The 25,491-nt window shown below is 42.8% G+C and overlaps 1 protein-coding gene across 1 annotated transcript in view; it reads right to left on the bottom strand.

The window, feature by feature from the left end:
- Positions 1-25,491, bottom strand: part of CNTN5 (contactin 5) — a 2,004,044-nt gene that overhangs the window by 183,531 nt on the left and 1,795,022 nt on the right. The window contains exon 18 of the mRNA XM_040340187.1: positions 14,225-14,345. Within this exon, the coding sequence (XP_040196121.1) occupies positions 14,225-14,345 (121 nt within the window). The remainder of the gene's footprint in view (positions 1-14,224; positions 14,346-25,491) is intronic.

Here is a 25,491-nt window from a genome sequence, read left to right as displayed (position 1 = left end):
TGTTGCACCCGGCCTCCGAAGATTATAGAGATGGCCGGCGACTATCTGGTCCTTGGTCAGCTCTATGGTAAACTTCCACCACTGGCTGATTCATTCTCAGGCGAGCTGGAAGAAGCACCGGAGGGTGGCGAGAGGGGGCAGAACAGCCACTATGATTGTTTTTACTTTGCAGGGGATCGCCGGCAAAAAAGAATGATGTCAGACGGGCTTTTTTTTTGGAAAGTCCGGCTGCATGTAGCCTCCATCTGACTTTTTTTGTTGGAAGTCCAACAGACATAAGATAGAGAGCCTGTTCTTATTCTTTCCGTCTGACTTCCGGACTCACGGCGGACTTTTGCATGGTCAAAAGTCCCAACGTGTGTACGAAGCATTAGAGGCGCCTCTCTTCTCTTATATATTCAGTAGCTCCTGCTGGATTTTGCTTCTAATCCCCTGGTGGATGCTTCCATTTGTGGATGGATATTTTATGGTTACACAACTTATCACGTTGTTTAATCCTTTTTATGGACTATAAACTGAAGGACTTAAGAATAAATGGTTGTGAGGCCGGTTGGATGTACTGCCAAATTCTCTGAAACGCCTTTGGAGACAGCTTATGGTGGAGAAATGAACATTCAATTCAAGGGTAACAGCTCTGGTGGACATTCTTGCAGTCAGCATGCCAATTGCACGCTCCCTCAAAACTTGCGACATCTGTTGCATTGTGCTGTGTGATAAAACTGCACATTTTAGAGTGGCCTTTTATTGTGGCCGGCCTAAGGCACACCTGTGCAATAATCATGCTGTCTAATCAGCATCTTGATATGCCACACCTGTGAGGTGGATGGATTATCTTGGCAAAGGAGAAGTGCTCACTAATACAGATGTAGACAGATTTGTGAACAATATTTGAGAGAAACAGGCCTGTTGTGTACATAGATAAAGTCATAGGCCCGGTTTCACAAAGCACTTACGCCGACGCATCTCCAGATGCACCGCGTAAGTGTAACTATGCGCCGTCGTATCTGTGCGCCATGCCCACAATCTGAGATACGCCTAAAAATAGGCTTCCTACGACCGACGTAACTTGCCTACGCCGTCGTATCGTGGGCGCATATTTACGCTGGTGCCCTTTTTCTGCTCACATTGATTTTCTATGCACATATGCAAATGAGGGAGATACGCCGATTCACAAACGTAGTTGCGCCCGGCACATAATATACGCGGTTTGCGTAAGTCGTACGTCCGGCGTAAAGTTATTCCCCATATAGGAGGCGCAACTCATGCAAAGGTATGGACCAGGGAACACAAGCCGTCGCTGGCTCCCAGTTGATGGTGGCTTCACATGTGGACTCTCTGATCAGAAGTGCATTCTTTGATCAAAAGTGCGAGTTAAAAACCAGGAGTTTGAAACAGGAGGTAAGACAGGAGTCTTCATTATTTTTTTCAATCACTGATCCAGAACAAGCTTGCAGCTAATAAAGTTGGAACTCTTGCTATATAGATTCAGCGGTGCAGCAGACGCTCTCATCTTAGTCTGCTCACCCCAGGGATAGTGAGAGCAGGACGCTCTCAAACGAGTCGGCTCTCCCCAGGGATAGTGCAGCCAGGCAGGGTCCACCACACCCCCCTAGCCAATTGATCCAGGGTTGCACCGATCGCCGTTAAGGGGTCAGGAAGGAATTTTTTCCCCCGATCGCTGCAGATTGGCACAGCACGCCTGGGGTTTTTCGCCTTCCTCTGGACCAATCGGGGTGAGAAGACTCAACGAGTGACGGCTCACTTGGACAGTCTTCCACCCATCACGTCTGGCGTCTCGCGGCTCTTCCCGCATCCGCGCCAGACCAGGCCTCATTCGCGGCCGCCGCAATTAGGAAAGACTGACGACAATGTGACTGGCGACAATGGCTAATCTGCGATACTCTGCGCACTCTATTCGGGGTCTGAGACAATTCGCAACAGCATTACCAGCCGTCACCAAAAAGGCCTTAAAAATAGAGCAACTTTTGAGATTCGATCGACGATCGACCATCAAAAATTTTAACTATTTAACCCAGCTCGAGCACATATCATGTGCTTTGATCAACACAAGATCGGCAGTAAAACACCGATTAGAAATCCACGATTTCTTACTACAAAACGATCTAGACTGCCTCTTTATTACAGAAAGCTGGCTCTCAGACGACTGCAACACCATTCTCGGAGAATTGGTGCCAGAAAACTATCGCATTATAACGGAAAACAGAATAGGGCAAAGAGGAGGAGGCCTGGCGGTGATCCACAAGAATCGCATTACAATCACTAAGCCAGCCCTTCAAAATCCTCTTCCATTCATGGAAACCCTTACTCTTCAACTTCAAACTTCCCCCCAGGAGACTGTTCACATTCTCCTCTGCTATAGGCCACCTGGGCCAAAATCGCAGTTTTTGCCATCATTAACGGATTTTATATCCACTTATACCCTTAACAGCAAACACCTTTTGCTGCTCGGGGACTTTAATCTGTGGGCCAACTCCGCACAGGATCCCATTGCGGACGCCTGCATTGATCACCTGGAGGGATTAGGGCTACAGCAACTTATATGCGGGCCAACACATGCTTCAGGTCACACACTCGACCTAATTTTCAGACAAAATCTGAAAATAAGCATTTTAGAAAATGAACCATTGCCATGGACAGACCACCACGCAATTAATTTCATAATCTCCAAAATTCCCCCAGTGATAAAAGCACCCAAGCCGGTGACAATACACTGGGCTAGATCTCAGAAGAAGCTCCATTCGGAACTCTTCAAATCTACCTTGGGAAACAGAATCAAAACAATCCATCCACATCAAACAGCCGCAGATACATTGGATGCCATAAACGCAGCCCTGCTACAGTCAGCCGATTTAGTAGCACCGAAACGCAAAGCCTGCATCCGAAAAAGAAAGTCCGGCTGGTTCAACAACCAGCTGTCGCTTCTGAAGCAAGAGCGCAGAAGGGCGGAAGCCGCCTGGAAAAGAAGTCCTGCAGAGGATAACCTCATCATCTACAAGGCAATAACAACACGATATCATAAAGAAATCTTCAAAGCCAAGAAACATCATTTTTCTATGGCGATTAACAGCGCCCTAAACCGCCCCCGCGAACTCTTCAAGATGGTCACCCAGACCATGAACCCAGGATGTCTTGAAGTCCCCAACTCAGACACCCAAGAGTTCTGCAATGAATGAAATCGGATTTCTTCATCAACAAAATTGAAAGAATCCGGGAAAGCATCATGCAAAACAATACCCCCCTCAACCCCACCGTCAATCAACCACAAAACACCCACAGAAACGCTCTACAATCAACAAAGTTCACTCTGGAACCGATCTCCATCGATACCACAAAAAATATCATTGGTGCTTTGCGGAACAGCACATCGCCCAATGATATCATCCCCACCAAACTGCTGAAGGAATGTGCCGACATCCTGGCACCACCCATCACACAGCTTATAAACCAGTCATTTAAGGAAGGCACAGTGCCATCCCTGTTGAAAGAGGGCACAATCCAGCCCATCTTGAAAAAACCTAACCTGGATCCCAAGGACCCAACTCACCGCCGTCCCATAACAGGCCTAAATGTTCTCTCCAAGATAATGGAGAAAGTAGTGGTACAACAGCTGCAACAGCATCTAGATACCCACAATCTACTGGATCCATTACAATCAGGCTTCCGTCCCGGACACGGGACAGAAACGGCCTTACTCAAAATATGGGACGATGCCCTCGAGGCCGCAGACGAAGGAGAATCTTGTCTCCTGGTTCTGCTGGACCTAAGCGCAGCCTTTGACACGGTAGACCACAAACTGTTACTGATGCGACTAGCCAAGGTAGCAGAAGTCGCAGAAGGTGATTTACCATGGTTTTCTTCCTTTCTTGAAAACCGATCACAAACAGTTAAATTGGGTTGTTTCACGTCGGAAAAGCGCACGGTGTGGAGTCCCCCAAGGATCCCCCCTGTCACCGGTGCTTTTCAACATCTATCTTCGCCCTCTCTTTGATATTATCAGTAGCCAAGAACTACTCTATCACTCTTATGCAGACGATACGCAACTGTATTTTCGCATCTGCAACAAAAAGGATCATCATCTCAGTTTAGAGAAATGTCTCTCTTTGATAGAAAACTGGATGACTAAGAGTTATCTTAAACTCAACAGTTCAAAAACAGAACTCCTTATGTTTCACGCCAGCCGAAAGAGTCAACTGGCAACAACCTGGACACCCCCGCCCATTCTGGGCCAAATCATCACCCCTAGCTCCAAAGTCAAAAGTCTCGGGGTCATCTTCGACACCTTCATGACAATGGACGCACAAATAGGGTCAGTAGTCAGCGGAGCGCACCATCTGTTGCGCCTACTACGCAGACTTATTCCATTTATCCCCAAAGAAGACGTAGCAGTCGTGGTGGGAACAATCGTGAATTCCAGACTGGACTATGCTAACGCCCTGTACCTCGGACTCCCAAAGTACCAAATCTCCCGTCTGCAAGTCGTTCAGAATACGGCCGCCAGACTGGTGACTGGGAAAAAAAAATGGGAATCAATCTCACCTTCGTTGAGAACCCTTCACTGGCTGCCAGTAAAAGACAGAATTGCATTTAAAGCACTCTGCCTGACACATAAGTGCATCCATGGGAAGGCTCCGCAATATCTTTGCGACAAGATAGAACCTCACAATTCGAATCGCGTTCTGCGATCCACCGACCAAAATCTGGTCAGGGTACCAAAAACCAAATACAAGTCCAAAGGAGAAAGAAGGTTTGCTTTTCAGGGTCCTAGACTATGGAACGCTTTACCAACCAGCATTCGGTTGGAGGAAAACCACCTGACTTTCAGAAGACGAATCAAAACTCTGCTCTTTTGATGTCATGAGACACGAACAACTAGCGCCCAGAAGCGATTCAGTTCGCATGCACCGCGCTTTATAAGTTTTTCATTCATTCATTCATTCATTCATTCATTCATTCATCTTTTGTCGTTTACGTTGTACGTGAATATGACTAGGCGTAGGTTACGTTCACGTCGTAGGCAGTGATTCGACGTATCTTAGGCAGTTGTTTCAACGTGATTTTGAGCATGCGCACTAGGATGCGGCCACGGGACGGCGCATGCGCTGTTCGTTTTAAGTACTTCTATGGCGCTTGGCCCATCATTTGCATGGGGTCACGCCTCATTAGCATGGCTCACGCCCACTTCCACCTACGCTGGCTTACGCCGAGGAAACCCAGCGTAGATTTGAGAGCGAGTGGGAGCACTGGCTTCCTGAATACTGTGCTTGCCTCTCTGCGCTGCATCGGCGTAGCGTATATTTGATACGCTACGCCGGCATATATATGCGCCACTGTATGTGAATCCGGGCCATAGATCTTTGAGTTCAACTCATAATAAATGGGGGCAAACACAAAAGTGTTGCGTTTATAATTTTGCTCATGCCTTGTACACACGATCGGTCCATCCGATGAAAACGGTCTGATGGACTGTTTTCATCAAAATACGATTGTGTCAGAACGCGGTGACGTAAAACACAACGACGTGCTGAAAAAAACGAAGTTCAATGCTTCCAAGCATGTGTCGACTTGATTCTGAGCATGTGTGGATTTTTAACCGATGGACGTGCCTACTAATGATCGTTTTTTTTCTATCGGTTAGGAACCCATCGGTTAAATTTAAAACAAGTTGGCTTTTTTTTAACCGATGGATAAATAACCGATGGCGCCCACACACGATCGGTTTGGACCGATAAAAAAGGTCCATCAGACCATTCTCATCGGTTTAACCGATCGTGTGTACGCGGCCTCAGTATATATACACCGTAAAATGATATCTATATACACACTACAAACATACGGGCAGGTGTGACCTTCTCTGGTCCTAATTCCCATAGGAACTTGGTAAAAAAAAGAGGCAAATACACAAAACAATAGAAGAGTAATACATTCCAGTTTACAGCAGATAACAACATGGATAGAAAAAAAGGATGCGTTTGATGGAAAAGATGAGGCTGGGTAAATGATGGATGGACTTCAGCTGTATAGTATGTTCCTTCTCCATGTAATCAGTGCTCCTTGACCTGCCATGTTTTTAGAAGTAAGCGGTTTGGAAGCCTTCCTGCGCACTCTATGATAAATATATGGCTTACAATGCTCAGATAAAATGGAGGTGACAGATTATCTACAGCAGAATTGATTTCGCACTCCAACTAAAGTATATTAATAACTGCTCTATTCTTGTCATTGTCACCTGGGGAATAACGATAAAAAAAAAATGTGAACAAAACGTTCAGTTCAAGCTTATAGTAGTGTTCTTGTCACCTTTACTGTGATTAATGCCTTGTCTTATTAGCATAATCAATCTAAACATCTAGATGATAGCGAATTGCTGACGCAGCTGAATTTACACCTTTGAAGTTGTGAACAAGAAATGGTTACATGTTCTCCATGTTATGGCTTACTGACATGGATGCATCAGGGAAAGCTGGAGTTTTTAAAGAGAATTTTAAAGGGGATTTGTAGATAATTTCCTAAACATTTTCGGAATAAGGGTTACCACTGAGAATGGCGAAGTGTGTTTTAATCATTTGTGCCTGTGTTATCACTTTTTACATTGCTCTCCACACCTGTCAGTCCTGAGCCTCACATACTGCTAGCCTTGCAACCAGCGTGACATATTGTAACACAGGGAAGGAGACGGCTGCGCAAAGACGCTCAATTCTTCTACGCTTTTCTTTGTGTTCCATTGTGCGTTCTTTGTTTCCCTGGATACCTCAAGACACCATTCACAGGAAGAAAAATGTTCAGCTCTATTCAAAAGTACAAAAGTGTCTGTCTATCTGTCTGTCTGTCTATATACCTATTTAAATCATGTAATTAAGAATATAATACTGGATTATATCTATAGCAATATCAGTCTATATCTTTTATCTACTGTATCTATCTATAGAAATATCAGTCTATAGCTTTTTATCTATCTATCTATAGAAATATCAGTATATACTGTATACTTTATGGCCCAGATTCTCAAAGGGCTTATGATGGCGCAACACCATGTACGCCGTCGTAAGTCCTAATCTGGGCCGTCGTATCTATGTGACTGATTCTTAGAATCAGTTACACATAGATATCCATTACATCCGACAGGCGTAAGGCTCTTACGCTGTCGGATCTTAAATGCATTTTTTTTTTGCCGCTAGGTGTCGCCTCCGTCGTTTTCCCCGTCGAGTATGCAAATTAGCTAGATACGCAAATTCCTGAACGTACGTGCAGTCGGCGCAGTGAAGTTAAGATGTTTACGTTAGGTTTGCGCGGCGTAAAGTTGCCCCTGCTATATGAGGGGCAACCAATGTTAAGTATGGCCGTCATTCCCGCGTCAAAATTTTAAAATTTACGTCGTTTGCGTAAGTCGTCCGTGAATGGGGCTGGACGCCATTTACGTTCACGTCGAAACCAATGACGTCCTTGCGACGTCATTAGGAGCAATGCACCCTGGGATATTTTCCGGACGGCGCATGCGCAGTACGTTCGGCGCGGGAACGCACTTAACCCTTTCATGCCTACGCCTATGTATGACATTTGGTGTTTACAAGTTAAAATCCATATTTTTGGCTAGAAAATTACTTAGAACCCCCAAATAGTATATATATATTTTTAGCAGAGAATCTAGAGAATAAAATGGCGATTGTTGCAATATTTTATGTCATACGGTATCTGTGCGGCGGTGTTTTAAACACAACTTTTTGGGAAAAATTAACTTTCATGAATTTTAAAAAAATGAAAAAGTAAAATTAGCCCAATTTTTTTGCATAATGTGAAAGATGATGTTACACCGAGTAAATAGATACCAAGCATGTCACGCTTTATAATTGCACGCACTCGTGGAATTGCAACAAACTACGGTACCTAAAAATCTCCATAGGCGATGCTTTAAACTTTTTTTTACGTTTACCAGGTTAGAGTTACAGAGTAGGTCTAGTGCTAGAATTATTGCTCTCGCTCTGACGATCGCGGCGATACCTCACATGTGTGATTTGAACACCGTTTTCATATGCGGGCGCGACTTCCGTATGCGTTTTCTTTGCTGCGCAAGCTCGCGGGGAGGGGGGCGCTTTAAAAAAATGTTTTTTGGTTTTCTTATTTTATTTTTATTTTTTTATAATATTAAATTTTTTTTTTTTTTTTTTTTTTTACATTTTGATTACTTTTATTGCTGTCACAAGGAATGTAAACATCCCTTGTGACAGCAATAGGTGGTGACAGGTACTCTTTATGGAGGGTTCGGGGTCTAAAAGACTCCCGATCCCTCCTTTGCACTTCAAAGTATTCAGATCGCCGAAAACGGCGATTCTGAATACTGTGTACTTTTTTAAATCCGGCGCCATTGGCAGCCGAGAAACCCGGAAGTGACGTCATGACGCCGCTTCCGTGGTTTCAATGCGGAGACTGAATCAAAGCTGTTTACGGCTTAGTGTCAGTCTCCGCCTGAACACAGAACGCGGCGGATGGTGGATCGGGTCTCCCGGTGGGACGGGAGGCCCGGTCAGAGCGGCGAAAGGTGGCGGGAGGGGGGGGGGGATGTCCCCTCCCGCTCCTCCAGCATAACAACCGAACGGCTTTTAGCCGCATCGGTTGTTATGTTTGGATAGCCGATCGCGGCTCTAAACAACGGTACCGGGATGATGCCTGCGGCTGCAGGCATCATCCCGGTATAACCCCCGAAAGCCGAGGACGCATATATGCGTTGCGTCGGCGTGAAAGGGTTAATTTAAATGCTCCACGCCCCCTACCCGGCTAATTTGAATTAGGCGGGCTTGCGCCGGGTGATTTACGATACACCGCCGCAACTTTACAGGCAAGTTCTTTGTGAATAAAGCACTTGCCTGTTAAACTTGCGGCGGCGTAACGTAAATCAGATACGTTATGCCCGCCGAGTTTTACGCCAATCTACGAGAATCTGGGCCTATCTGTCTATCTATCTAGAAATATCAGTCTATATATTTATCTATCTATAGAAATATCAGTCTATATATTTATCTATAGAAATATCAGTCTATATACTTTATCTGTCTATCTATCTGTAGAAATATCAGTCTATATATTTATCTATCTATAGAAATATCAGTCTATAGCTTTATATCTATCTATAGAAATATCAGTCTATATATTTTATTTGTCTATTTATCTATCTATAGAAATATCAGTCTATATATTTATCTATCTTTAGAAATATCAGTCTAATTATAATAATATTAATATGCTAATATTTTCTATATATATCTATTCCTAAAAAAATATCAGTCTCTATCTGTCTATCTATCTATTTATCATTGGAATAACAGTATAATAATCAAGCCCAGGCCAAATCGTTCGCCCATTCCTAATTGAAATATTAGTCTAATATTATTAATAATAATAAGCGAATATTTTGAATATCTAAATAAATATCAGTCTCTATCTATCTCTCTATCTATATATTTATCATTGGAATATCAGTATAATAACCATGCCTGGGTCAAACCGTTGCCCACCCCTAATTGAAATATCAGTCTAATAATAATAATAATAATAATAATAATAATAATAATAATAAGATAATATTTTGCTATATCTAAAGAAATATCAGGCTCTATCGATCTATCATTGGGATATCAGTCTAATAAAAATAATCCAATATTGGGCTACATCTATAGAAATATCAGTCTATATCTATCTATCTATCTATCTATCTATCTATCTATCTATCTATCTATCTATCTATCTATCTATCTATCTATCTATCTATCTACAGTATCTCACAAAAGTGAGTACACCCCTCAAATTTTTGTAAATATTTTATTATATCTTTTTATGTGACAACACTGAAGAAATTACACTTTGCTACAATGTAAAGTAGTGAGTGTACAGCTTGTATAACAGTGTACATTTACTGTCCCCTCAAAATAACTCAACACACAGCCATTAATGTGTAAACTGCTGGCAACAAAAGTGAGTATACCCCTAAGTGAAAATTTCCAAATTGGGCCCAATTAGCCATTTCCCCTCCCCGGTATCATGTGACTAGTTAGTGTTACAAGGTCTCAGGTGTGAATGGGGAGCAGGTGTGTTAAATTTGGTTTGATAATAAATTTACGATTTACGATACACCGCCGCAACTTTACAGGCAAGTTCTTTGTGAATAAAGCACTTGCCTGTTAAACTTGCGGCGGCGTAACGTAAATCAGATACGTTATGCCCGCCGAGTTTTACGCCAATCTACGAGAATCTGGGCCTATCTGTCTATCTATCTAGAAATATCAGTCTATATATTTATCTATCTATAGAAATATCAGTCTATATATTTATCTATAGAAATATCAGTCTATATACTTTATCTGTCTATCTATCTGTAGAAATATCAGTCTATATATTTATCTATCTATAGAAATATCAGTCTATAGCTTTATATCTATCTATAGAAATATCAGTCTATATATTTTATTTGTCTATTTATCTATCTATAGAAATATCAGTCTATATATTTATCTATCTTTAGAAATATCAGTCTAATTATAATAATATTAATATGCTAATATTTTCTATATATATCTATTCCTAAAAAAATATCAGTCTCTATCTGTCTATCTATCTATTTATCATTGGAATAACAGTATAATAATCAAGCCCAGGCCAAATCGTTCGCCCATTCCTAATTGAAATATTAGTCTAATATTATTAATAATAATAAGCGAATATTTTGAATATCTAAATAAATATCAGTCTCTATCTATCTCTCTATCTATATATTTATCATTGGAATATCAGTATAATAACCATGCCTGGGTCAAACCGTTGCCCACCCCTAATTGAAATATCAGTCTAATAATAATAATAATAATAATAATAATAATAATAATAATAATAAGATAATATTTTGCTATATCTAAAGAAATATCAGGCTCTATCGATCTATCATTGGGATATCAGTCTAATAAAAATAATCCAATATTGGGCTACATCTATAGAAATATCAGTCTATATCTATCTATCTATCTATCTATCTATATATCTATCTATCTATCTATCTATCTATCTATCTATCTATCTATCTATCTATCTATCTATCTATCTATCTATCTATCTATCTATCTATCTATCTATCTATCTATCTATCTATCTACAGTATCTCACAAAAGTGAGTACACCCCTCAAATTTTTGTAAATATTTTATTATATCTTTTTATGTGACAACACTGAAGAAATTACACTTTGCTACAATGTAAAGTAGTGAGTGTACAGCTTGTATAACAGTGTACATTTACTGTCCCCTCAAAATAACTCAACACACAGCCATTAATGTGTAAACTGCTGGCAACAAAAGTGAGTATACCCCTAAGTGAAAATTTCCAAATTGGGCCCAATTAGCCATTTCCCCTCCCCGGTATCATGTGACTAGTTAGTGTTACAAGGTCTCAGGTGTGAATGGGGAGCAGGTGTGTTAAATTTGGTTTGATAATAAAGGGACCTATTTTAATGTGCATACAACGCGTGGTGACATCGCGAATGCACTAGTGAGTAATGTGCCAACGCCCCGTCATCGCTATCCTGGGGACACATGCGGTTTTCACCTTGCTGATCAGGCTGCAGGAACTAGTTCTGGGAATCCTATATAATATCTCTGGGTTTATATACCCAGGATCTCTTGGATTGCCCTATGATATGTTAATATATATCCTGTTCAGCCCAGCTCTGTGAAATTTTGAAACAACCGCATGCTAGTGATCCCTGGATTCGAATTTCCAGTGCCTACCAGCACTTGACTGTCCGAACACTTGTATGCTCACAAATCAGTGTTTTTGATTATTTCCCCACGTTTGGCTGGCTTGATATAGCTTGTCCGCCCAGCCACTGTGGGGCTAACACGCTATTATCGCTTGGTTACCCCCAATGCGACCTATTCTTTAGATGCAATATCTTATGCTCCTGAGGAAGCGCTAACGCGCGTAACATGTAGAGCAAGCTCTTCACCAAATCTTGGAATACTACACTGGATATGCAACTCAACATTGTACCTGTAACTGTGCTTTCTAAATGAAGCCTATATATGATATGATTGTATAGTGTTGTAATCACAGTTGTGGTATTAGTTGCTGACCTATTCTCTTTTGATTTTATGTCATTCCACTTTTTATGATATTTCATACTAAATAAATTTCTAGTTTTCTACATCTTTTGGTATTGTGTGCCCTTAAAGCCCAATTTATTAGTTCCTTCTTTCAATATCGTGTTAAATTTGGTGTTATCGCTCTCACTCTCTCATACTGGTCACTGGAAGTTCAACATGGCAAAAAACTCTGAGAACCTTAAAAAAAATGTTTCAGATATATAGGCTATAAGAGGATTGCCAAAAAACCTGAAACTGAGCTCCAGCACGGTGGGCAAGGCCATACAGCCATTTAACAGGACAGGTTCCACTCAGAACAGGCCTCACAATGGTCGACCAAAGAAGTTGAGTACACATACTCAGCGTTATATCCAGAGGTTGTCTTTGGTAAATAGACATATGAGTGCTGCCAGCATCACTGCAGAGGTTTAAAGGGTGGGGGGGTCAGCTTGTCAGTGCTCAGACCATAAGCCGCAACTGAATCAAATTGGTCTGCATGGCTGCCGTCCATGAAGGAAGCCTCTTCTAAACATTAGGTACAAGTAGGCCCACAAAAAATTTGCTGAAGACAAGCAGACCAAGGACATGGATTACTGGAACCATATCCTGTGGTCTGATGAGACCAAGATAAACGTATTTGGTTCAGACGGTATCAAGCGTGTGGGGCGGCAACCAGGTGAGGAGTACAAAGACAAGTTTGTCTTGCCTACAGTCAAGCATGGTGGTGGGAGTGTCATGATCTGGGGCTGCATGAGTGCTTCCGGCACTGGGAATGAACTACAGTTCATTGAGGAAACCATGAATGCCAACATGTACTGTGACATACTGAAGCAGAGCATGATCCCCTCCCTACAGAGACTGGGCTGCAGGGCAGAATTCCAACATAACAAACCCCAAACACACTTTCAAGACAAGTACTGCCTTGCTGAAGCTGAGGGTAAAGGTGATGGACTTGCCAAGCATGTCTCCAGACCCAATCCCTATTGAGCATCTGTGGGGTATCCTCAAATCGAAGGTGGAGGGGTGCAAGGTCTCTAACATCCACCAGCTCTGTGATGTCATAATGGAGGAGTGGAAGAAGACTCCAGTGGTAACCTGTGAAGCTCTGGTGAACTCCATGCCCAAGGCAGTTGGCAGTGCTGTAAAATAATGGTACAGAAATTTGAAATAAACTGTTAGCGCAAACACTGGTACTACCGAACACTTAAGAATCGGGCAATGTATATGTCTAGAAAACAGTCACAGTTTTATAGTCCATATAGTGGTACAAAATGGCCAGTCCTAAAAAGGAAGGAGATGGGAAGATGATGGGCGGCAGCTGTCCTCAGAGAAAAGCCAACTCTGTTAGGGCAAGACAAGGAAACAAAAAAGGGAAAATAATGGTGACCACACAAAATATTGACACTTAGGGCCCAATTTGGACATTTTCACGTAGGGGTGTACTCACTTTTGTTGCCAGCGGTTTAGACATTAAAGCGGAGGTTCACCCTAATTGTCAAGTTTTGCTTGTTAAAACCAGCAGCCATTGTACTGTATCTTACCTTGGAATGAGGGCCTTTTGTGAGCTGTCACTCACTTTTCCCCGCGGGAGTGGGCGTGGTTTCGCACTTTTACAAACTGAGGACATTTTATTCCCTTGATATAGGGAAAGTCACATACATAACAATATCCCATACACTTGAAAACCTCACACAGGTCCTGAACAGAGGACTTGGTGTCGGTTTTGCCCCAGCTGTACAATGAGGTACCCGCCTGATACAATCACACACATTGTGCCACACAGCTGCTAGGAAAGAAGAACATTCCGCTCATCTAGTACACTAGTTTGCACAGCACTGATTCATTAGTCAACGAGGCTGACCCACAATTGAGCATGAAAATGTAATTACTGTTCATCATATAGATAATTTGCATCAGACGCCTGGCATTTGTGACATTTTAAAGTGCTAATCTTTAATTTCTGCTAATTTTAAACACTGCAGAGTTGGACGTGGAAGATGGAGGCACCTGCAATGTACTGAGCACCAAAGCCCAGTGCCAGTATGACTAGGCAATAAATCAATTGGATGGTGTTAGCATACTCACCCCTAACAAGCAGTTCTGCCTCATCTGATACACTGTCAGCCGTGGTCTGCACCCTGCAGCCATATCTTCCAGCGTGCACCAGAAGAATGTTCCTAATCATTAAATCTGCAGAGGAGGCTTGCTGCAAAAGAAATAAATGTCCAATTAAGTACAATTCAAAAATCTATATATGCAACATGCATCATAAAAACACAAAACAGGCTAAAAATCAACATTTAAAGTAAAGCCACATTGAAACATATTGACAGCTGAATCATATACATACATACAGCTGAAACACATACATTGCCCATTTTCTGGAGATCTGCCCATGCCTAGCGTGCTACACTGCTGCTAGGGGGAAGGTGGCAACACCTTTCAACGCAAAATGGTTTGGCAGATTTGGTGCCAATGCCCAGCTTTGTCTGCGGGCTTCTAGTGAACACCTCCACACAGCTCACACCTAATATGTGCTTTGAAGGCCCCAATGCTTCTTCCTCTTCCACCCATCGGTTTACAATGTAGGCACTCCCACTGCAGGGTCAGTTTTCATATAGTGTGCAACACCATTAAGTCTGAAAGATTTATTTAGATTCTATTAGCTTAAAGGGCAGTGGCGTTGGGAGGGGAAGCGTGAGCCCTGAGTAGGTCCCCAAAAAGGCCTGTGTCTCAGGCATGCACAATTCTATTGTTAGCCCTAAGTGCCACCGTCGAGTGGGGACCAATCTGATCCCAAGCACCGCCGAGTGTGGCCGAGTGCGGCCAAGTGTGGCCAAGTGACATAGCAGGTCTCATCTTCTGGAGCTTGCAGCGCCTATGATGGACATCCCACTGGTCCAATGCCAGGGCCACGGGACATGTGACGTCCATCGTAGGCGCTGCAGGCTCCAGAAGGCGGGAATTTCAATGCGGCCGTCACACTATGTCACTATGAGATCCCCGCACCCCACTTGGGCAGGCGGCTCTCCTCTCCTCACTGCATACCGCACACTACGGCTGAGCTGCAGGACACATGAGGTCTGTCTCCTGGTCAGGTAGGTCAGTGTATGTATGTCACTTCCGTCAATGTATGTCAGGTATGTCATCCATTAGGTAGGTCAGTGTATGTATGTCAGGTAGGTCAGTGTATGTAAGGTAGGTCAGTGTATTGCAGCCATCAGGTAAGTCAGTGTATGTATGTCAGGTAGGTCAGTGTATGTCAGGTAGGTCAGTATATGTATGCCAGGTAGGTCAGTGTATGTATGTCACGTAGGTCCATGTATGTATGTCAGGTAGGACAGTGTATGTCAGGTAGGTCAGAGTATGTCAAGTAGGTCAGTGTATGTCAGGTAGGTCAGGGTAATGTATGTCAGGTAGGTCAGTATATGTATGTCAGGTAGGTCAGTGTATGTATGTCAGGTAGGTCCATGTGTGTATTTATGTCAGGTAGGTCCATGTATGTATGTCAGGTAGGACAGTGTATGTCAGGTATGTCAGGCAGGTCAGTGTATGTCAGGTAGGTCAGGGTAATGTATGTCCGGTAGGTCAGTTTATGTATGGCAGGTAGGTCCATGTATGTATGGCAGGTCATTGTAATGGTCAGTGTGGGTCAGGTAGGTCAGTGTAATGGTCAGTGTGTGTCAGGTAGGTTAGTATGTCACGTAGGTCAGCGTGTGTCAGGTAGGTGAGTTTAGTGGTCAGAATTGATGGGCACTGGTAAGCCAGGCAGTAACCAGCAAGTGAGCTTACCCCCCTCCACACAACCACACAGCCAAAAACCCGCGCCAACCCCCAGTGCCAGGCTCGGACTTCGGGCTCAAGCCGTAGTCTTTTTGCCACCTAGCAACGCCCCATTAAAGGGTCAGTTCACTTTTCCCAATGCTAAGCTCAGAGGCTACAGGGTGTTCAGCAGTGGTAGTGTTCTATAAACCGGACAGGACTGGAGGGAAGCTCACATTAGGAGACATTTTATGCATCCCAAAACAAAGAAAATAGTACTTCTCAAATGCCCCTCAAACGTGTATAAGTTGGATCAGCACAGTGAATAGACTGATACAAGACAGACAGGATCATCTGGTCAGACTTTAGTAGACTTCAATAAAATAGTGGCCATCTGCACACAGACTCCAACATCCTGTTGAATGAATGTGAATAAGCCTGATCTGCACAACGCATTTCGCCCTTTTCAGGACTTAATCGTAGAGACTGTCTATTATAAGCATATGCAACTTGAATTAAGCGACATATTTCTTCACAGTATTTACATTTACTGTTCACTGATTACATGAGTCATTCATGCAAAAAGTGATAGTGGTTTTATAGGCTGAAGGTTTTTCACCTTAATGCATTATATGCAATAAAGAGGAGGTCCCCCCAACCGCTGCAAAAACAAATGACAAAGGTGACAAATAAGAGGAAGTTCCACTTTAAGGTGAAAAACATTCTGTGCCAGTGAACTTCCCCAGCCCTCCCCCCCACCCCTTATACTTACCTGAATCCAATCCTAACTCAGCACTGTGCACAAGAGCATTAGCTCTCCCAGATCCGTCCTGCCACACTGGGCAGATTGATGGCGGCGGCAGCCATTGGCTCCCACTGAGGTCAATCAAACTCTGTGAGGAGGGAACGGGGGGCGGGGTGGAGCCACCCTGTCTGTGTCAATAGACACAGACAGGCACGCTCGGGTGCAAGCCCCCATGAGTGCCCCCATAGAAAATTTATTTTTATGGGGCCACTCATTGAAGAGGAGAAGCCAGGATTGCCGGTGGGGGACCCCAGAAGAGGAGGATCTGGGCTGCTCTGTGCAAAACCACAGAGCAGGAAAGTAATTAAAATGAAGGTTTAATATCGCTTGAACTAACTCTTTAGATTAGAAATAACTGAAAGATTTGAGGGTATATGTAAATAATCTAAATCTTTTTATCTCCCTGTCTCTACCTATCTCTTTTTTTCTTTATGTATACTTTATTTGTTAAGGTGTATCTAAAATCATCCAAAAAAAAAATTACCAATCCTTAGATGTAGTGGCTACATTTGTTTTATTTTTTCAGGCTAAGAACATTTTCAGCAAGTACAGAAAATACCTGTTAATCTTGCCAGAATGTCTTTGTCACTTCTTATGAGCTGAAAAGAAAGCACTTCTGCCCGTACAATCACCTTCTGTGTGAAGCAGCCCCCCTAATACTTACTTGAGGTCCATCTAGAGCCAGCGATTTTGCACGAGAGACTCGGCTGTCCGGGACTCCCCTCCTCATTGGCTGAGACAGCGGCGTGGCGCCATTGGCTCCCACTGCTGTCTGTCAATGTCAGTGAGCCAATGAGGAGAGAAAGGGAGCTCTGTGTCTGAATGGGCACAGGGAGCTGTGGCAGGGCTCAGGTGCCCCCATAGCAAGCTGCTTGCTGTGGAGGCACTCAACAGGAAGGAGGGGCCAGGATCACAGAAGAGGGACCCAAGAAGAGGAGGATCCAGGCTGCTCTGTGCAAAACCACTGCAACAGCGCAGGTAAGTATAACATGTTTATTATTTTTATAGGGAAAAAAATTAGACTTTACAATCACTTTAAAGTCATAAATAAAACAGACACATTTTATTAGTACCAGTATCAATATAGCGTTGACAATTTAAATATATACTGTATTGTACATTCACATTAGTCCCTGCCCTCAAAGAGCTTACAATTTATGATTTCTACCTCACGTTCACTCCGGTGTAAATTTAGAGAGGAGCCAGTTAACCTACAAGCATGTCTTTGGAGTGAGCAAGGAAGGAGGGGCCAGGAGCACCGAAGAGGGACCGAGAAGAGGAGGATTTGGGCTGCTCTGTGCAAATCCACTACACAGAGCAGGTAAGTATAACATGTTTGTTATTTTTAATATAGTATCACTTTAAATTGCAGCCTGTGTGACAATCATGGCTCCCTCCTTAGATACAATACAGAAATGAGTGTAGACATGGAGTGACAAGACGTGTGTTATTCACAGGATCACCAGGTAAAAATAAAGGGAAAAAACTGATTGCAGCCACAGATTTTGAAACACTTTAAAAGGAAAAGTCCACTAACACAAAACACAACCCTATGGCCAGACTATCGACAGCCAGCTACAGTATTTACATGTGCATAACAGAGTATAATAGTTTCTTCTGGATCACCGGCTTTTTTCTATCATAATTACTTTTTCTATCGGCTTTTTGTGTGCACAATGCTCTTTTCTGCAGCTCTCAGAAGCTTCTCGCTGTTTGTGCTTATGCATCGTAGACAGGAGTGCACATCTTAGAGCAATGATATGCCAGCCCAGCAATAACAGGCTAATGGACAATGTGCAACCAATCGGCTGTCTGTCAATCACAAGAGAGGTGGGCGTTCCCGTAGCCATAACTAGTTTGTAAAGACTGGTCTGCCAGTACTTGGGTTGAACGTGATGACACACTGTGGATTATCACATCAGTTTCCCGTTCTACTCGAACGTCCATGTCATAGGATGACAACTCTACTCTTGCATTGGGTCACATTGAGTAAGTGTTGTCATCCTACGAACAGAAACCCATCTGATGGCTCTTACTGTAGGATTACCCGGTGCAATTGCTGTCATAGTATGCTTCCAGAAGATAAAAGAAAAAGCATAGTAGCTGCAGTATTAACAAAGCTACCACTTCTTACATTTTCAGTTGAACTCAGAGGCCCCGTACACACGACCGAGTTTCTCGGCAGAATTCAGCCAGAAACTCGATCGGAGCTGTATTCTGCCGAGAAACCCGGTTGTGTGTACACTTTCGGCCGAGGAAATCGACGAGGATCTTGTCGGGCCAAATAGAGAACATGTTCTCTATTTCCTCGTTAGTCAATGGGGAAACTTGGCTCGCCGAGATCCTCGGCGGCTTCACAAGGAACTCGACGAGCAAAACGATGTGTTTTGCTCGTCGAGTTTCTCGGCCATGTGTACGGGGCCTCAGGTGATCGTGCTAGGGAAAGGTCTGCGAACATACCAGGGAAAGTGACCTGAGGTGTGCCGGGGTCACGTGGTCAATATGCCTAAAAGGGGGCATACCCAAGTAGAAGCAAAAGAGAAGAAATAGCAAGAAAAAAGGGGGAGGGTGGGTGGGACACAAGAGAACCGTCGCCCAGAAAGGAGGGTAGAGGGCGGGTTTAAATACCTGCCGACGACTCCTACAAATTCAGGCTGACCTGCAGTCAGCCTTCCACTTGTTGGTTTTGATACAATTACCTTTCAAACAAGCCCTTACTGACTTCAAGAGTTGGAGTCGTTGATTTAATAAGGCAAATAGACTAATTAAGTTTCAATTTGCATGATCATTTTCCCCAAAACTTGGTGAATGTGGTGGAATTTCACATTGCAAAAATAACCAATCAAGTGCAATGAAATAAAAAAAGCATATTTTCTTTCAAATGATTGGATGATGGAAGTTAGCAAAGTTTTTCCTCATTCACCAAGATCTAGGGATAATTCCCTGGTAAAGTGCAACTTCCCTTGTAAAGTGAGCAGAAATCCATCAGAGAATGCACTACTGAATGCAGTATGGTTTATTTCCTAAAGCAAAATAGGCTGTTCACTTTGCACACTGGGATATGTACACGGGCGGCGCATGCGCCGTTCGTAAAAAACGTCAATCACTTCGGGTCACCACCCATTTACATAAAACACGCCCCCCATCCTCATTTGAATTAGGTGCGCTTATGCCGGCCCCATTTACGCTACGCTGCCATAACTTAGGAGGCAAGTGCTTTGTGAATACAGGACTTCTCTCTCTGACTTACGGCGGCGTAGCGTAAATCCGATATGCTACGCCGCCGTAATAATGCGCCGGACTACGTGAATCCGGGCCAACGTTTTTTTCATGCCGAAAAATGATCGTGTGTACGCGGGCATTATACAAAAATACCCAGGCTTTTTTTGAAGATACAGAGTTTTGGAATTCGAAACTTGAGCGTATGTTGCTACCGTTTCCAATACCCCTGTACAGTTTGTTAATTAAGAGACACATCTAAACTTTTTTGAATTTATCTACAGCCGTGGCCAAAAGTTTTAAGAATGACACAGATATTAATTTTCACAAAGTCTGCTGGCTCAGTTTTTATGATGGCAATTTGCATATACTGTAGAATGTTATGAAGAGTGATCAGATGAATTGCAATTAATTGAAAAGTCCCTCTTAATCCCATTAAAAACATTTCTACTGCATTTGTGAAGAAGGCTTCAGGGCGCCCAAGAAAGTCCAGCAAGCGCCAGGACTGTCTCCTACAGTTGATTCAGCTGCGGGGTCGGGGGAATCACCAGCGCAAAACTTGCTCAGGATGGGCAGCAGGCAGGTGTGAGGGCATCTGTATGCACAGTGAGGTGAAAACTTTTGGATAATGGCCTGGTGTCAAGAAGGGCAGAAAATAAGCCACTTCTCTTCAGGAAAAAATTCAAGGACAGTCTGATATTCTGCAAAAGGTACAGGGATTGGACTACTGAGGACTGGGGAAAAGTCATTGTCTCTGATGAATCCCGTTTCCGATTGTTTGGGGCATCTGGAAAAAACCTTGTCTGGAGAAGAAAAGGTGAGCGTTACCATCAGTCCTGTGTCATGCCAACAGCATAGCATACTGAGACCATTCATGTGTGGGGTTGCTTCTCAGCCAAAGGAGTGGGCCTAAGAACAAAGCCATGAATAAAGAATGGTACGAAAATATCCTCCGAGAGCAACTTCTACCAACCATCCAAGAACTGTTTGGTGAAGAACAATGCCTTTTCCAGCATGATGGAGCACCTTGCTGTAAGGCAAAAGTTATAACTAAGTGGCTTGGGGAACAAAACATAGACATTTTGGGTCCATGGCCAGGAAACTCCACAGACCTTAAATAACTTGGCATATAATAAACAAAATATTATAGAAACACATATACACATTTAACACATCAAGTTATTCACCACTAATGTCAATCATTAAACTATGGCAGCTTCCTCTTTGGGATCTCTAGCAGTTCAAGCACATCCTTATTGGGGATTGGTGCTCAAAGCTGGACAGCATGCTCAAGATGTGGCTGTACAGAGTTTTGTAGAGTGGTAGAATTATAGTTTTGCCTCTTGAGTAAATTCCTCATGCAATGCACGCTGTTTTAGCATGGTAGTGCAGGCTAGGGGTTAAAACAGACACCAAGGAGGAGATTTGAACATGGAACTCCCTTAAGGGAGCACCACTTGTGTGAAATGAGCCCTAAGTCCTGGTTCACACCTCTGAATTTTTTTGTGCGTTTTCAGTTTTGCAGAAACACACTGCAGTCCATTTAACATGGTTTCCTATGGATGTAGTTCACATCTGTGCAATTATTGTAGCGGTCTGGTCAGTGTGTAGTGGTCAGTGTAGATGTCTGGTCAGTGTGTAGTGTAGTGGTCAGTGGTCTAGTCTGTGTAGAGGTCTGGTCAGTGTGTGGGGTTAGTGCAGAGGTCTGGTCAGTGTGTAGTTTAGTTTAGTGGTCAGTATGTAGTGCAGTGGTCTGGTCAGTTTTTAGTGTAGTGCTCTGGTCAGTGTGTAGTGCAGTGGTCTGGTCAGTGTGTAGTGTAGTGGTCAGTGTGTAGTGTAGTGGTCAGTGTGTAGTGTAGTGGTCAGTGTGTAGTGGTCAGTGGTTTGGTCAGTGTGTAGTGGTCAGTGGTTTGGTCAGTGTGTAGTGGTCAGTGGTTTGGTCAGTGTGTAGTGGTCAGTGGTTTGGTCAGTGTGTTAGTGGTCAGTGTAGAGGTCTGGTCAGTGTGTTAGTGGTTTGGTCAGTGTGTAGTGTAGTGGTCAGGTCAGTGTGTAGTGTAGTGGTCAGTGTAGGTCAGTGTAGAACTCGGGTAGGTTAGTGTTGTGGTCAATATAGGAATCAGGTAGGTCAGTATAGGAATCATGTAGGGTCAGTGTAAAGGTTAGTGTAGTGGTCAGTGTAGTAGTCAGGTAGGTTAGTGTAGTGGTCAGAGTGTAGGAATCAGGCTGGGCAGTACTATTGTAGGAAGGGACTCGGAGTACTAAAAGTCCACAGGTTAGGGGGCGCAAATTACTTGCCTTGCCCCGGGCGCTGACAACCCACGCTAAGCCACTGCCGAAAGCTGTAAAAACCTGTCAGAAGTTTTAGCACTTTTCCAGTCCATTCCGAAACTAGAAGAAAACATTTTGCCTGAAATTACACTTTAACATCTAATAGCTCTGTATTTACAAGGTGCCTATAATTTCCAAATATATAGCAACTTTCTCCCACACAAAATGAGATTTCTGAGCTACTCATTCTTCTGAAGCCAAAACCATTGACCTTTTTTTCATTTGTCATTTAAAATTCCACTTGATGAAGAAAACGTTTTAGCCCTGGCTGAAAATGCAAAAAAATGTTTCAGTGTCTGAATGTCACAGATTGACAGTTGCCTAATAACTTTCAGAGGAAACGCAACTAAAACATAAAAAAAGTGTAATGAAAAAAAAAGTGGAATGAAAAAAAGCCATGGTGATTCTCATACACATAATTTTCAGCAATCAAAAGCCTGAACCAAAACCAAGAATTGCTGATGAGATTAGACAAGAACATTACAGTTCATCCAATGACTAAAATTCTGATGGGTTGAATAAAAGGTGACATTAGCGGCAATTATAAAGCGCTCCCCAGTCTTAGGGACATGTCTGTACTGCGTTGATTTAAAAAGGCTACTCAGAAGGCACACAATTGTTGTCAGCTTTTCTCTATAATTAAACCTTTCTCTACTGCTGAGTAATCACTCCAATCTGACTTTGTATAAATGTTTTCACCTTCGTTGTTGTAAAGGCGGTAAGCTATAGAAAGAATTTGTTTGTTCGTTCCTTAGGTTCTTGGGAACCAATCTTCTGCCTATAGGGCTAGAAATAGTTCCTACTTCTTTTATCTGGTCTTTATGTCTCTTTCACCCGTACAGAATGTTTTCTCTTGTGTCTAGTAATGAAGACCAGATTGAAATCACATTTTGGAACACAGACAAAATGACTTTTTCTTGGCCTCTTTCATGGTCCTCAGCTGGAAATATTTTGAGATATATCAGTAGGCGCAATAAGTCACTCATGCACCGTTAAATCCACATATTTATAAAAAGAATATCAAAAGAAGAGTTGAAAGGTTTCATGACTCCAGCTTCTGAAACTATATATTTTTTATGACCTAAGGCCAGGCAATCTAGCCAATGCATGGTCAAAGGAACTAACCTGGGTATTTTGTTATTTTTTATGTTTTTGTGCTAGCAAAAAGCGTGCAGTTCAAATATTCCTAAAAGAGCCGTCTATCCTTAAAGTGATACTAAAGTAAAAAAAAAAAAATCTTTAAAAATAACAAACATGTCATACTTACCTGCTCTGTGTAATAGTTTTGCTCAGAGCAGCCCAGATCCTCCCCTTCTCGGGTCCCTCTTCGGTCCCCTCCCTCCTGCTGAGTGCCCCCACAGCAAGCAGCTTTCTATGGGGGCACCTAAGCTTAAAAAAACAAAAATTACTGACAATTTTGAAAAAATATATATTTTTAATACTTTTTGCTATAATAAATATATAAAAAAAATCAGTTTAGGACAAAATGTATTCTTCTACATATTTTTGCAATGAGCGTACAGTATATTGATTGGTTTACGCAAAAGTTATAGCGTCTACAAAATAGGGGATATATTTATGTAATTTTTATTATTATTATTTTTTGTTATGAGTAATGGCGGTGATCAGCGATTTTTAGCGGGACTGCAACATTGCGGCGGACAGATCCCCCCCCCCAGCCCCAAACCTATAACCCAAATAAATGAGGGATTGCAGTCCTCTGAAAAATATTAAGACACACTAGGGGATATTAGTCCTCAAATATTCCTCATAATTCATTGTTGTAAAAAATATGCCAATAAATTATTACTTCAACTAAAAAACAGAAAAAAAATCGATATACTTGACCAATATCTAATATAAAGAAACCTACTTTATGTGCTGGATGCTAATAAAAAAATAAAAAAACGTTGTTAGTCCTCCAATTGACAATTGACAATGCTGACAATTTTGCTCTTTTAAATACTGGGACATGTGTAGTTTGCTTGAAAACAATTCCTTTTCCTGCTGGTTTAAATACTAATAGTCTCTAAGCATTCTGAATGACAGTCATTATAATAATTGTTTGTCATTCAAAGATAAATGCAGTTTATTTTTATTCAGCAACAGCAGAAATATTATGACAGTACGCCCTCTGCATCTCCTTTATTTTGATCAGTGGAATCATTACCCAGACATAATTTTAGCAACAACTTTTCAATAGGATACATTGGTTTCAGCTTTAAATCAATTGCTTGCAAAGCAATTAAACTATTTTTTTCTTTGCAATATGCCAAAGCTTCAAATTTACATTGAAAAAAAAATGGAAATGAAATCAGTTTTAAAAAATATACTGAACATATGCTAATTTTTACTGTGCTAGTATCAGGTCATTGTCCTCAGGATCGCCCCAACAGGAGGTGAGCAAGCAGTGGCGGTGCGTCCATAAGGGCGCACATGCGCCACCTCATCTCTCCAGCCGCCCTCTCAATGACCAATGGATAGATTCATGCTTAGCATGAATCTATCCATGGCCACCGCTGCCAACCCCTATTTAGGTGCCGGGGCGGCGGGGCTGTTTTTGAAGCACTTGATTGGAGCCATAGGCTCTAATAGGTGTCAAAGGAGGTGACCTGCGAGTGCCATGCTTGGCGCTCTCGCAATCCACTCAGGTCTGTTAGAAAAGTGAATTGGCTTTCCTCACACTGAACCGCCTCTCCACCAATCAGGTGCTTGGGTCTGTTACCCGTCACCTGATTGGCTGAAACGACAGGCGCTGTGATTGGATGCCTGAGGGGAGGAGATGCAAAGGAGGACAGACCGAGACAGAGTACGTTTCGGGCAGATGGTGAGCGGGCAGGGGGGTCACGGTAGCAGGATTTGATTGCACAGTGACAGCATTTGATGGCACAGTAGCAGCATTTGATGGGCAGAGTGGTTGCATTTGATGGCACAGTAGCAATGTTTGATGGGCACAATGGCTGGGTTTGATGGGCACAGTGGCGGCATTTGATAGGCAAAGTGACGTCATTTGATGGGCACAGTGGTTGCGTTTGATGGCACAGTGGCTGCAATTGATGGGCACAGTGGCTGCAATTGATGGGCACAGTGGCTACAATTGATGGGCACAGTGGCGGATTTGATGGGCACAGTGGCTGCAATTGATGGGCACACTGGACGGGCACCACTTCCTGTTTTTTTGAGGCACTGGTGAGGTAGCCCTGGCCTCACAAATGCTCCCTGGGAAGGCTTTGTCACC

The sequence above is a fragment of the Rana temporaria genome, chromosome 2 (genome assembly GCF_905171775.1).
Source record: "Rana temporaria chromosome 2, aRanTem1.1, whole genome shotgun sequence".
NCBI lineage: Eukaryota > Metazoa > Chordata > Amphibia > Anura > Ranidae > Rana > Rana temporaria.
The sequence above is the reverse complement of the archived record's forward strand: the minus strand, read 5'-3'. Positions and strand labels throughout refer to the sequence as shown.